Raw genomic sequence first — 14,908 nt, forward strand, 5'->3', positions numbered from 1 at the left:
CAAGTTAATTTTACCAACATAGATAATCCATTCAAAGTGAAGACAATAAAAGTTGTGAAGGTGGAAAGATAAATTTAAGAGGTAGAGGTTGTGGCAACTTTAGAGGACAATCAATAATGGAAAGACAACAATTTCAGGCCACCTAGTCAAGAAAGAGGTGGACACGATTTCAGATCTATCAATAAAGGAAGAGGAAGATGAGACTTCAACTACCAAGGAAAACAAATTTCAGTTGCTACTAATGTGGAAATTTCAGACAAAGTTGTATATTGTAGATTCAAACAATAGGCAAATATAGTAGAAAATCAAGATCAACATACTCGTGAAAGTTCTTATAACCCACATACTTTACTTTTAGCAACAAATAATTTTGAAAGTGATGAAAATATTTGGTATTTAGATAATAACTGCAAGAATCACATGAGGGGGAAAAAAGAATTATTTTCCTCACTCGATGAAAGAGTAAAATCTATCGTGAAGTTCGAAACTAATACAAATATTCCAACTTTGGGGAAATGAATAATTGGTATCAAATTAAAATATGGTTTTCATAATTTCATATCTAATGTTTTCTATGCTTCTGGTCTTCATAAAAAACCTATTGAGTATGAGACAAATATTAGAAAAATGCTACAACATGCAAATTAGTAATGACTTTTGTACATTGATGGATGAAAATAAGATATTTATTTCCAAGGTAAAAAAATGACTTATAATAACTTGTTTCCTTTGAAAGTTCAACATAAAGAACTATCCTACTTAAGTTCTTTTGTACCAAATGATAACTCCTTATGTGCATGCTTTTTGAACATTATCACTTTTCTGAATTAAATTTTTTATCTATAAAAGAATATGTATATGACTTTTCTGTTGTAAACATTCTAGAAAGTGTTTGTGAAACATGTGAAATTGGAAAGAAGCATAAAAAAATCTTTTCAAATTGGAAAATCCTGGAGATAAAGAAAGATATTGGAGATTGTTCATTCAGATTTGTGTATGGTAGAGATACCAACTCATGGTGTTAACTTGTATTTTATTACTTTCATTGATGACTTTAGGAAAAAAGCTTAGGTATATTTTTTGAAATAGAAATCAAAAGCATGTAATGCATTTAAGTCATTTAAGGGATTTATGGAGAAACAAAGTGTTTGCAAGATTAAAGCATTAAGGACAAGCACAGGTCAAGAATATATTGCTTATGCAAATTTCTCTAACCACCACGGGATTCAACATAACAATTAGATGCGCTCCTCAACAAAATGGAATGATAGAAAGAAAGAATACAACCATCATGGAGGTCTTATATATTTAACTGCTATTAGACCAAACATATTACAAGAGCTTGATTAAAGGTTTTATATATGTGACTCCTACTAGACCAAACATTATCTTTGGAGTATGATTACTTAGTAGATTCATAGAACAACCATGTGCATGTCATCTACAAGAAGTAAACAAAATTCTGAAATATATAAAAGCTACTTTGACAAAGAATTTTTATGCTAACACTAATAACATCAGAAATACAAATATAGTGATAGGGTAATAAATGTTGAAACAAGAAAAAACATATTGTTGCTCTTTCAATTTTTAAAACTAGAATACATGGCAACAACCAGCAACTCAGATAGTATAATTAAGAAGAATTCTTGAAGTAATGCATCATTTCACATTGATATTTCTTTTATAAATCAATAATTGCATTATGCAAAAATTCAGTATTTCATGAATAGTCAAAACACATAAATATTTAATTTTAAAAAAATTGAGAACGGATGACCGAAAAAAATGTGTTGATCAAGTATTGTCCCACTCAAAAATAAGTTGCTGATATTTTTACAAAATTACTTAAAATTAAGTTATTTTACCATATGAAGAAAATACTTAAAATGATAGAAACTTAATATAAGGAAAACAATGTTAGAATTAAATCAAAAGCATAAAGTCCACAATTACTTTAAAGATGAAAAGAAATTTGGTTGCACTTAAGTTTTTCACCACTTATCAAAAGTGTGTGACTCGTATTATCAAAAGATCACATTATTTAGGTGTATTTGTGTCTTCATCTTACTTTCATAGAAAGCTAACAAGGTCAAGGTCATGCATGATATAAACGAGTTCTGAAAAATAGAAGAGAAAAATATGAATTTTCTTATGAATTTCTTATATATGTATTTTGGTATATATTTTTTTCATTATATAAATCACAATCAAGACCCGTTAATTGGATAAGTTGAAAACGTATTTAAATCAAAGTAAATATTTGTCTTGATAAATTAGCATACTATTATATTAAATAATAAGAAAAAAAAATGCTTAAAATAGTTCTGGTTCAGACGAAGAAACTTGTACCAAAAAAAAAGTCAGTTTGGTTTGTCATTAGAGAAGAGAAGGGATGTTATTCAAGATTAATCATTGCAGTAAAGGGAAAAAAGTAATCTTGTTTAAATATCTTAATATTTTATTATGATATTTTTGAATAAACGCGTCTCAGCAACAAAACCTGTTGCCAAATTAGGAGTTTCCTTTGCAAAAGAACAAATCCAATAATGATAATTTGCCCTAATTTGAAACAGTGATCGATCAGAATCGGATCATGGAGAGAGTGTCAGGTTCAGGCACTAACGGAAAAGGATACGCGTGGGCTGTTTCTGCTGGATTTAATGCCGCTCTTGCAGCCATTTCCGTAAAGCTCCCTCTTCAACAGGTTCGGTTAACCATTCAGATTTCACTTCTGCATTTCATATTATAATCAATTCTCTTTCCTTCAATCTTTGTTACTCACTGCGAACTGAACAGTTTCTCAGATACGGGATGGTGTTATTGTTCAATGTAACGATGTGGGCTTGTTATGTCAATAGTCTTAAGGCTCTCTCTTCTCTTCAGGCAACTGTCACCAATTTCGCTACCAATTTTATCTCTTCCGGTTTAGCAGGTTTCTTCCTTTTTAGGGAATCACTCTCTTTCCAGGTACCCTTTCTCTTATCAATACTATAATTGCAATTTTTGCACAATCCTTTCTTTGTCCATGTTTGAAATAATTTCTCAAGAACACTTCCAATACAGAAAAATAAGAAGAAAAAAATCAAAATTAGTTTATCTATTAGCTAATCTACCCAGAAATTTTTTTTGTATGATTTTTCTACATTTTCATGTTTAACTTCTATATAAACTAATTTTAAAATTTATGGACAAGTTATGAAGTTTGAAGTTTGGTTAATTTATAAAACTGCTTACAATTTTATTCATTTTAAGACACTTCATTTTAAACAATTAAATAGTTCCCAGACCCCGGAAACATTCCACGTTACAACACTTGGAGTAGAAGATTGAAGTTTGAATGTTTTCCCTCAAAGTAACACACAATGCTGTTGAAACTCTCTTGTTACTTGCCACTACATTTCAAGGGATTCAGAATCACACTCTAACTATAAGTTGCTCTGCAATAGCAGTATTCAGCCAGAAACAAGTGTTGTGGCCTGTCTTTAAAATCCCTGGAACCTTTACATACACCATTTTTGAACTATTCTCTCTGTTTGGAACTTGGAATTGTTATTGGATTAATAATTAATCAGGTTAACCTTCTAGATGCTTCAGATTTATTGTGGCTCTGGACTAGAGTCAGTTTGGGATCCCTGTAAATTGAGCTGAACTATTCTGGGATAAGTTTATGATGCACTTTAACACATCAAGTATATCTTTGGGTTTTAGTGTGTTTGGTTTGGATTCGCATGAGACCATTTAAGATCACGTTGAAATACCATTTAATGTAATTTTAGTTAAACATGTTTGGCTAATGTCGATGAATTAATTGTCCAAATTCATTGAGTTTAAAAAACTGTATATACCTTACATGTTGCAATAAAACAATAATGGAGCTTTTCTACTAACTTGATTTTGCAATAAAAAAATCCAAACATAAATCTCTTCACTTTAAAAGGAATTTTACAAAAGGTCTCCGGGACACAATTTTCAAGGGGCACCAAACAGATAAACTTAAATGCTGTTGTGCTCCTGCTTTTGTTGTGCTAACAGGGTAAAGGGATGCTTGTCTTTTCTTTCTTTGCTACTGATGCTGACAGTGCTAAATAACTAAACCACACCAATACTTATAGCTGGTTATATACCTCTTGTGTATTCCACTTCTTCAATTGTACATTTTTCTGATGCAAAAACTTTTCCACAGTGGTTTGCAGGTGCCATACTTATAATAATTGGTGTAGTAATACTTAGCAACTCAAGTATTGAGGAGAAGGTTAACACAGATTAGGTGTTAAGAGTTCAGCATGATACCTTTTAAGGTTTGCTTGTTGAAGACGGAGGCTAGCATCTTCAGCTGCATGGAAGCATGTTTTGGACTAGAACTTTGAAATATCAGTAGTAGTAGTAGTAAAGTTAGGTAGTTTACAGAGCTGTTCACTTGACATGAAACAAACACAGCAATATCGCTTCTTGCCTTCGCCTATTTAATAACTCTTGTTATATGTCATTCAGGTTCAGGCAGTTATTAGAAGCAAGCAGCTTTTAGTTCCATCATTTCTTCCTTAAATTTAGTTTTGTATTATGATCGCAAGGTTCGATCTGCTATAGATTTCTGAATGTTCAAAATTCATCTGCAACTACAAGTTTTCTTGCTGATCGATCTAGATCTCCATTTCTTTCATGAATTTATTTATTTCAGCATCAATGTAAAAATGATTTTACATATATGAGAGAGTATTGCTGCTACCCATCTGATAAAACAGCATGACACGCGATACACTAGCTACTGATGTTTAAAAACAAAAGAAGCACATGCAGTGGGGAGTTGATTGTTTATTCATCTATACATATATAAAGGAAAATTTCCTTTCTAGTGTCTATTTTTTTTTTTAATTTTTATCTTTCAAATTTTCGTTTTATTTAAGTTTAATTGATTTTTTAAATTTAATTATCTTTTAAAATTTAACTATTTTTTAAAATTAAATAAATAAAAATTATTTACTAAATAAATGAAATTCATTTACAAAATAAATAGAAATTATTTATATTTACTTTTATAATTATAATTTTATTATTTTTTGTTATCTTACAAAAGTAAATACATGTGATTTTATATCTATATATAATTTATAACCAATCTATAAATATTAAGTAACCGTTTTCTTTAGTTTACAGTTTTATTGTTGTGATTACAATTCATTTTATTATTTGTAAAAAACTACTGATGATTCATAATATTTATCATCTAGTGGTATGAAATTACAATGTCATAAAAGTTAATAAAAGTATTTATATTTTTATAATTATTTTGTCTACTTTATTTCTTTATAGCTTCAATATAATTTAACGATAAGTTCTTATTTTAAGAATTTTTATTATATATATTTATTTTTAATTATATTTTTTGTTTTTTATTATCCTTAGTGGATACTCATTTCCATAGATGCAAGCAGTGTCACTACTGTCGAATTTATTCCGATAACTTTTTGGTTCATTTTCTTTTGAAAATATTAAATTGTGTACATGGATAAAGAGAAATTGTAAATATTAAAAGCAAGAGGTGATTATTTCCAATCTCAAAAAACTGTATCATATACTGGAGGTATAATGCTGTAATTTTTTCAACAATTAAATATATTTTTGATAAATAATCCATTCTCATTGACGAGAAAATTACTTGTTACATTATTATGATATAAAAGTATAGTAACTGGCATCATATTAATCCAAATAACATTGGAGTTGAAATTCTTGAGATAAAAATGTAGTGCTAGTGGGAAGCAAAAGATGGGAGAGGATGAAATGAAACACTCTGGTCCTTGGTTGTGGAAAGTTTGAAGAAGAAAATTGTCGAGTTTGTTTGGGGTTTGAGAGATTGATGATGATATCAGGAGGGGGAGGAAAATCATCGTGGAGTTCCTCAACATCGTCATGGATACCCACAACCTCCGTGTCGGCTTCAGGAAAGAGGATTCAGAGGGAAATGGTGGAACTCAACAACGACCCTCCTCCCGATTGCTCCGCTGGCCCTAAGGGCGATAACCTATATCACTGGATTGCCACCATTATTGGAACCCCAGGTAGCTACACATTCCCAATTCTATTTATTAACCCTATTACTGTCCTATCATCTTCTTAACTTTCATTTTTCCTTTATCAACTTCTTCTCTGTAGGAACACCCTATCAAGGTGGAATCTTTTTCCTTGACATCAAATTTCCTAGTGATTATCCCTTCAAGCCTCCCCAGGTACATTCTTCATGTTGCTTGCACCATTCTTTTTTGTTTTCTACAAAGGAGTGAACATGTACTTCTTTTGAGTAATCCGTTTCATCTTTTTTAGTGTGAAAAATGTTTCGATTTCCCTTGTATTCCGCTATATGTGTTTGTTATTTTGTTTTAGGGATACGTATCTGCAAAGTTAACTCTCTTTGAACTAGTGTTGTTTTCATTTTTCCTTATTCTTTTTCTTCTAATTAAGAAATTTAGCCAAACAGCCGCATTAACCACTATCTGACTTATTAGTGTGACAACTTATTATTTAGCGAGTGGTAACGTCTTTTTTCAGTTTTCTTTCTCATAATTTAGTGTTTTGATTGGTGTTCGGAAGAGTTTTACTAGCCGTCTGCTGGACTGGATCTGATAATTTTGTTGCTAGTTCTGATAGAAGTGCTTCTATCCTTTACTTTATAGGTTATGTTGTTATACAACCAGAAAAGTGTATGAACTGGGTAAATAAAATGTCGACTATGTTCTAACTTTTTCCCTTTTGGAACATGTGTTTTCTTTCTTTTCATAAGTAAAGGTGAAAGATTTGCATTATTGAACATGATAAAAAATAGGTTTAGGATTAATCTCCTTTGTGTAGAAAATACACGTAGGATACTTTATTTATTATAATAAAGAAAATGTGAATTAAACTCAAAATATAAATAAAGAATAATAACAAAGTAATAGAAGATAAGATAAGTCAATTCTCGGTCCTTGTTAAAGACTTAATAAAAATATCTGTTAATTGATCAATTGAGTTAACAAACTCAATTTTGATATCTCCATATACAATATTTTCTGAAATGAAATAACAATTAATCTCAATGTGTTTAGTTCTCTCATGAAATATAGGATTAGAACTAATATGTAACTCTTAAGCAATTGCTTAAGCCAAACAAGTTCACATGTTACTAAGGCTATAGCTCTATATTATGTACAAGAGAAGAAGATTGAGTTAACCAACAAAAGATGTACCTACACGTGCTACAAATGCAGTGGATTTAGAAGGCTATTCACCCTCATACCATTTGAAATAGTTACTGATAATAGCTGATTTATATGTGGAATCAGATGAAGCGTGGAACCTATAACCCGGAACTAGACTACCATGTTAAGAAATAAAGTTTAAACCTAACTCAATCCTATGGCTTGTAAGGTGAGGTTTGCATCCACTTATATATTGTGCATTGACCTTATTTCTAGTTTATGTGGAACTTCTAACAAATTTCTTCATGTCAAGGTATATACATCTTGTGTGTGAGATTAAACATTAATGGGTGGTCCGATAGTGAGTGGAAGAATAAACTAAACAAACATCAAATTTTGCTAGTATTAACTCTAAATTATGATTTTGATACCATATTGAACATAATGAAAAATAGGTTTGAGATTAATCTCCCTTGTGTAAAAAATACACATATAGTACTTTATTTATAATAAAGGAAATATGGACTAAGTCCAAAATATAAATAAAACATAATAACAAAGTAACAGAAAATAAATTATTGAAGATAAAAGATAAATATAAGATTTCTAAGAATCTAAGATATCTAACATGCATGAAGTTGCTTGCGTGTGGGTGTGTATGAATCTTTAGCCATTGGTTTTTATTTTATCTTAAAAACTACATCTCATAGGGTGTGTCTCTTTCTGATCATAAGATAACATGTGTAGTTTTTGAAATATCTTTTCATTGAATTCCTTCCATTTTCACTTCTGTCAAGTTGGATATGTGGTTTTATCTGTCATTGAATGAAGAACTCAAGGGGATCCGCACGTATTCATTTCTACAATTACTACAACAATGAGCCCAATCCGGAAAATGAAGCATAATAAACTGATCATAGTAATACTAGTTACAATAGCTATTATCCAAAGAGTTTTGGTTCGGTCAACTCTTTAGTCGAGTTTATTGGCATGCCTGCTAGGCGAATCAAGAACCAGGAGGGCTAGAGATTGTCTGACAATGTAGTTAGTAAGCCATGAGGAAGTAAGGGGTTTAGATTGAGACTAGGATTTTAGGTAGAAGAAAGGTTACTGTTGAGCTTAAATGCGCATTCTGACATGTTGTATACACACTTGGCATGGAGCTGTATTTTATACAATGACTGGATTGAATTCCTTTAAATCCATTCTAATTGTTGACCAGAATAAAGTTGTTTATGGATCATGTTGATATTTATTATTAGGATTGGTTGTGGATCAAGACAGGCTTTATCAATTTGCACATAGGTTGCACATTTGGACCATGATTCCTCTCAATCGTTTGAGTCATTCAAGCAGACAGTACATATGACTTACTCCATCAGTCACTAGTTCGGTTTTGCAAGGCGATGAACTTGTCTTTGTCTGATATAACGTTCCGTATTGAGTATAGGTGCTCAATGTGGCACTTGAGCCATGAGGCTCATTACCCAACAAACTAATATTATGGAATTCATGTGCAAGGGTGACTTGAAAAGAAGCAGCTAGGGAAGTGCATACATATACATGTGCTTAAAGAGTTAGAATGAAAATCATTTAATGAGTGGTTGGGTAGAGTGTTCTCTCACTTAGCAGAGCAGTCTTTTGGGATGGGTTTTCTCATGGGCTTGAGTAGGAAATCTTAAAGTCAAGACCGGGGTAGAGTGACAATGTGTTTAGATTGTTACATTTGATTAATCTTGTTTGTAGATGATTTTTGATATATAAATCTTGATTGTCAGTTTAATTAATTCTTAATGATGTTCAATATATATATAAAGGTTTTTCATTTGCTTGAATGCACATATTTTTGGATTTTGATCTGGAAAATGGAAAGTTTGCTTTCTGGCTGTGCTGTTTTAGGGAGACGACTGGGTCAATGTGAACTTCCAGCTGCCTTCTGAATTCTAGTTTCTTAAATTGAAATTTGGAGTAGTTTACTTTTTTTTTTCTTCCTTTTTGAGTATGTCACTGTTACCTCTTCTATTTTTGCAATTTTTAAAAGTATATCACCTTTGTTTTGAAATCCTGCACAACCCTTTTGTGAAATGTTCAAAATATTTTATGAACCGACTAAATTATCCTCCTTCTGTTTTTCTTGATTTTCATAAACTTCCCCTGATCAAGGAAGAGTGGTATTGGTTTTGGAAACAAAGGAGCGATATGCACAAACAAACCACAAAATAATGTATAGGGCTGTTGAAGTGATTTCAGTGTTTTACTATTTTAAATTAAAGAAATGAGATTGCAGGTGGTATTCAAAACACGCATTTACCACTGCAATGTAGACCCTGACGGCCTTGTAAGTATGGGAATATTGAAGGATGATTGGAGTCCAGCACTAACAATTACTAAGGTGCTACGAGAAGTTAGATCAATTTTCACAAATCCTGATCATTGTAAGTTCTTCCAACTCCTTAAAATAAAATACTTATTGATATGACTATTTTGGTCAATTGTATTGTATTGTCTTCATTTTCAATTTTGTTTCTATAAATGGCGGTTGATGGTGGCTTGTATGTTAGTTCATTCTTCAACCTTGCCTTGTATTGGAGATGTAGTACGTTGTAACAGGGACACCAACTAATTTATGTTTTTTGACACTTGGGATTCAACCAATTTAGAGGTTGCTTGATTTGACAATAGGATTTCTGCTTTCATTTTTTGCTCTTACAAATAATGACATGCATGTTACCTGGCTAATGCTTGGTTTCTTATTTTTAAAGATTTACCAAGAAACAACTCCTTTTAAACTGTTTTGTTTTCATGTTTCCCAAGTATTTAAAAATGAGAAATTAAAGTACTATAAAAATAGAAAAGCCTTTTGTTCTCACCATATCAACCATCTTATCTCATACTTCTCTTCCTTAATTGTTGTGGCTGTAGAACTTTTGTTTCCAAACATCTAATATTAATAACGCCAACACTTTACATCAGCATACCAAGTAGGCATTTATGATCTTGGAGTGTAAAGTTGTAATCATTTTTGCAGATAATGCTGTTGTCCCTGGCATTGCTCACTTGTATTCGGGAGACAGAGCAAAACATGATGGTATTGCTGCAGAGTGGACTGTTCGATTTGCCAAGTGAATGTAACTGTCCTTTTATTAACTTACATCTTACACAGTGTTCCAGTATTTATGTAAATGAGAATGATAGTTTATAATTCAATAGTAACTCCTACTTGCTCGTTCTTCCAGATAGTGCCTTAGTTGATTCTTCAATAATTGTACCTGGATAATGGTTATTTATCATCACATGTTTTTAATTGTTTTTTCTGTTCTACTTTTTATTTATTTTGTTACATTACATTTGTCTGCTTAACTAAATTTGGCGAAACAACAACAAAGATTTGTAAACAACAAAGATTTGTAAACATGTCTTTTGTTGAGTAAAAGAAAACACGTCTTTTAAATTTAATTTTAGGAATTCTAGAATTTTTACCGAAGTTATGGATTCTAATTAACCTATTTTTTATGATATTTGAAACATCTCATTTTAATAGCATAGTACTATTAAAATAAAACATTTTCAATTTTTATATTAAGAAAAAATGATAATCCAAAGTGTATTAGTATTTTCTTTCTATTAGGATTTTCTTACAGGACTATAATAATATTACTTATATACATTCTCGAGTTACTTTATCATGAAGATGTTATAAGATTATATTTAACATGATTTAATATCACCAATTATTAAGATAGCTTCTTCCTCATCCACAAAAGGTGTTTTTATACTTGTATCTTTGATTTATTCACACAAATAAGGTGATAAACGTAAAGAGAAAAAAACAACATGCATATTCGATCTACTCACACTACTAAGGTAATAATTGTAAAGAGAAAAAATAACACAACAACCACAAAAGCCATAATAGGGTAAGCTAGTTGAAAAAGAAATAACATAAATTTAAAGTACAAGGAGTCGTTCAATTTCTATATAGAAGCATACATACAACCAAACTCTTATAGATTAAATCATCTCGATACAAAAGTTGATATTGAATCTAAGGAGGTTTTGCAGTTGTAATAGCCTCTACTACATTGCATATGATAGGTCTCACTTTATCACTCACATGTTTAATCCTCTACTGTCATAAGAACTACATTGTTCTTTAAACTAGAACCTCATGTAACTCTCAGAACATATCTCATTCTATTCCATATGAGTTTGAATGGTTATTAGAGTGTCAAGATAACCTCCAACCCTAGAATCCCACATCATTGTGTACACCAAAGAAACATCTTCAATAGGGTTTCCTTCCTGGAAATATCCTATAAGCCAATAATAAATACATTTGTTTTACGTTACAAACTAAATACAATATTAATACCATAACTAGTATCATAAGCATTAGAGAACACAATCACTCAAAGATGTAGAACAAACGGTGCCCAACGGTATTAGAAGTGCACCCAACCCTAGCAATCCAAGGACCTGACACTCATCGAGAAAACCTTAGGCTTAACGAAAAAAACTTCCTAAAACACCTCTGATGAATTACCTAAATTGGTGCCCAATGACACAAGGTGGTGCCTAGTGGCACAAAGTTAATGAGCTCACTGAATTTAGTTTCACCTGATGGAACATAGACTTGCCCAACGAGAACCAAATCAAAAAGCCACTATTAAAGTAATGTTATGGAGCAAAAATGCTTCTATACTTCGAAAAAATGAACTTACACCCAACGTATCCTGATCTTGCTCAATGTTGTCTCAGAAACTAGAAGTTGATTGGGAAGACTCTAACATGATTCATTGCATCTAATTGTACTTTCATCTTCTTCCTTGGTTCATATAGATGTAAAATAATCTTTAACTGATATCAATTAGACCAATTTCTCAATTTAAAATCCTCTCATTCAATTTAAGCATTAAACCACAATCCATTAAAACCAAAAAACATATGATGGCTTAATACCTCTGGTGGTCCCTATTTTTGTTAGATGTGTTCGATTTGGGGGCAGTGGCGGCTTGAAAAAATCCTGTGATGGCAGAGGTGCGGAGGTGATCTGGGTAGCGCGGCGGTGCGAAGGAAAGTTTCGTGATTTGGGGGAGATTGCGACTTTGATGGTGGTGGCCATGGAGGTTGCGTGTAATGGCTGCCATGGTTCTCTGCAGGGGCGGCTTCACGGCGACATGATGACTTTGGACGAGCTCCGTGGCAGCGGTGGCGTTAGGGTTCGGTGGCGGCGCTAGGGTTAGGGGACTAGAGAGAAAGTAGAGTTTCAATATCTGTTTGGGCTGAAGGATGAAAAATATGGTGACATGGCAGTAGTTAAATGTCATCTCATTAGTCTTGTACGCACCTGGACTGTCTGTCCTTAACGATTTAAACATCGTTTGCAAAAAGGGCTAAATTGAACAAAAATTACATTCTTTAGGACAACATTGAAACAGAAAAAAAATTGGGACCAAATCAAACACACGTAACGAAAATAGGGACCATCAGAGGTATTAAGCCACATATGAAAGTACAATTATATCACATAAATCACAGTTTTCACATTATATTAACATTGATTCAGGAGTACATTACAACACAAAAATTGCCATGCCATCAACATACATTATTCAATTCAATCAATTCAAACCAAAAATTTAGGAAGAAAGATTAATTTTCCTAACTTGACTAAAACATATCTAAGATAACCAAAACACCTCTAGTTCCATAGGATGCTCTATCTTCACATATAAGTATCATAAAGATGATCAGGACATACCGTTATGATCATTAATCAACGTAGACTTATATAGAAGATTAAAAAGATACATGCAAGCAAAAGACGACTCACATGCAACAAAAGACATAAAGAGGCGAAGAAATAAACTAAAACTCAACTTATGAGAACAGAGAAACTAATCAGTCTCAATTGAAGAGTTCGTTATACGAATCACTCCGGTCTCAAATCTTTAATCAAATGAATATGGAGCAAGAAAAAGAACAGAGAAGCTAGAGAAATCTAAAATATCGATTTATAGAGATAATATGTTTTAAAATAATGAAACTAAATTATACTAAAATTATTTTTTCTAAATCGTTTTAACATTAAAATAATCGAGTCTTATTATTTTTAAATTTCTATCAATTCTAAAATTTCATTTTCTAAGTTTTTATAATATTTTTTTAATATTTGTGAGAAGTAAGAATTTGTTATAGAAAAAAAATATGTTGATATATATTATTTGAAGAAGCAACTTAAAAATTACTTAGAAAAGTTGGTAATAGCTTATGAAAACATACTGTGCCTTTTAGGTTATACAATGAAATTTATTTATCTTTCTCAATTTTTAAGAATGTTTTACAAATGGAGTAAGTTAAATTTCTACTCCTTTTCCTTGGTTTAAGTTGCTTTGAGAAACATGCAAACTTACTATGTTGCATGTGTTATTGGAGCTTCTCTTCTTGTTTCTTGTCAATCAATGGCCTTAATGGTCTATTCGGTAAAAAAATCCTATTGTTTGTAAGTACAAATAGAGTTGTTTGAGTTGAGCAGTATAAGTTTCCCACTTGGTAAGATAAGCTAACTATTATCTTTTATTTTGGCTTAGAGACTTTGAATTCATGTTCATGATTGAAATGTAGTTTGATTGATGTTTAATTTAATGAGCCATTGATAATATGTACTGATTTTGGTTATTGGATGATTTATAGATGGAATTTTGGTATTTATATGATAATATACTTGTTGATTGATGTTTGTTCATGAGGAATGTTGGTGTGTATGCTTGTGCTTGGTTTGTACTCGTTTGAACCACTTGAGATTGCTACATTGGAGTGTAATTTAGTGGAAATATGATGTTTTTTTTTAGATTTGGTGAATAGATAGAGTCTAGAGTTAGATTGTAAATTAAAAATGGGAGAGAAGGGGCTGCGGTTGATAGGCGAAATTTTGAAATAACGATTGAATAAGAAAAATTGAGGTTTAAGGTTTTTTCTTAGGGATTTAAGACTTACATAGCTTTTAGTTCGACTAAATTTGATGTGATAGAATCCAATATATGAGTTTTAAAGTTTTGATTTTTGTCAATAGGTTAGTCTAAAGATCAATTTTAGTCAAGAAGATAGGAGATTTTAACATGTGAAATCGAGGAGGAATGAGGGGTTTGATAGGTGAAATTTTAAAATAATGATTGAATGAGAAAAATTGAGGTTTAAGGTTTGTTCTTAAGTGATTTAAGAGTTGTGCAACTTTTAGTTCGACTAAATTTGAGGTTAAATGTATAGAATCCGATATATGAGTTTTAAAGTTTTGATTTTGGTCAATAGGTTGGTATAAAAATCAATTTTGGTCAAGAAAATGAGGGATTTTGTCATGTGAAATCAGGGAGGAATGGTCTTATGAGCAAAGTTGTTGTTAGGTGTTTATTTGGGCCATTTAGGACTTAGTTGGCTACTTAGAGTATTAGGAACCTAGTTTAAAGAAAGAGAAATGAAATACATGAGTTGTTAGTTATAGGTTGATTGGTTGAACCTTGATTCCTTAGCAAATCACCAAAGCTAATTTTGAGGTTATTACACTTCTAGTGTGGTGCTCAACGGTAACCAACGGTACCTGGTACCTGCACGCCAGAAAGTCGAGTGCTTTGGCGCTCAGCTATAGTAGGGTGGCACTCAGGCGCCAACTTTTCACAACACTCAACACCAAGGATGAGTCGCTCAATGCCAGGGTTTTTTACATACTCATTTTG

The 14,908-nt window shown here is 31.7% G+C and overlaps 2 protein-coding genes across 4 annotated transcripts; both read left to right on the forward strand.

The window, feature by feature from the left end:
- The first annotated feature begins 2,309 nt into the window (after window positions 1-2,309).
- On the forward strand, window positions 2,310-4,640 carry LOC124845990 (cell growth defect protein). 3 transcript variants are annotated; one of them, XM_088103645.1, is made up of 4 exons: window positions 2,310-2,434; window positions 2,577-2,707; window positions 2,887-2,970; window positions 4,187-4,640. In XM_088103645.1, coding segments are annotated over exons 1-4 (300 nt in total). In that variant the 5' UTR covers window positions 2,310-2,433; the 3' UTR covers window positions 4,271-4,640. The 3 variants fall into 3 exon arrangements, with proteins under 3 accessions (XP_087959771.1, XP_047179154.1, XP_047179155.1); XM_047323198.2 differs by having other exon boundaries at window positions 2,318-2,434; window positions 2,800-2,970; XM_047323199.2 differs by lacking the exon at window positions 2,310-2,434 and having other exon boundaries at window positions 2,475-2,707; window positions 2,800-2,970.
- A 1,075-nt stretch (window positions 4,641-5,715) lies between these two features.
- Window positions 5,716-10,487, forward strand: FUS9 (Ubiquitin-conjugating enzyme family protein). The gene is made up of 4 exons (XM_047323224.2): window positions 5,716-6,062; window positions 6,157-6,230; window positions 9,466-9,613; window positions 10,207-10,487. The coding sequence occupies exons 1-4, from the start codon at window positions 5,861-5,863 to the stop codon at window positions 10,302-10,304; spliced, it is 522 nt and encodes a 173-aa protein (XP_047179180.1). The 5' UTR covers window positions 5,716-5,860; the 3' UTR covers window positions 10,305-10,487.
- The last annotated feature ends 4,421 nt before the right edge of the window (window positions 10,488-14,908 follow it).

Source organism: Vigna umbellata, chromosome 1 (assembly GCF_029865625.1).
Source record: "Vigna umbellata cultivar VRB3 chromosome 1, Vumbellata_1.0, whole genome shotgun sequence".
Lineage (NCBI taxonomy): Eukaryota > Viridiplantae > Streptophyta > Magnoliopsida > Fabales > Fabaceae > Vigna > Vigna umbellata.

Coding starts and splice junctions, on each gene's coding strand:
- LOC124845990 (XM_047323198.2), top strand. Junction 2,708..2,799: donor TAAAGCTCCCTCTTCAACAG/GTTCGGTTAACC, acceptor CGAACTGAACAG/TTTCTCAGATACGGGATGGT. Junction 2,971..4,186: donor GGGAATCACTCTCTTTCCAG/GTACCCTTTCTC, acceptor ACTTTTCCACAG/TGGTTTGCAGGTGCCATACT.
- FUS9 (XM_047323224.2), top strand. CDS start 5,861: ATGATGATATCAGGAGGGGGAGGAAAATCATCGTGGAGTTCCTCAACA. Junction 6,231..9,465: donor ATCCCTTCAAGCCTCCCCAG/GTACATTCTTCA, acceptor ATGAGATTGCAG/GTGGTATTCAAAACACGCAT. Junction 9,614..10,206: donor TTTCACAAATCCTGATCATT/GTAAGTTCTTCC, acceptor TCATTTTTGCAG/ATAATGCTGTTGTCCCTGGC.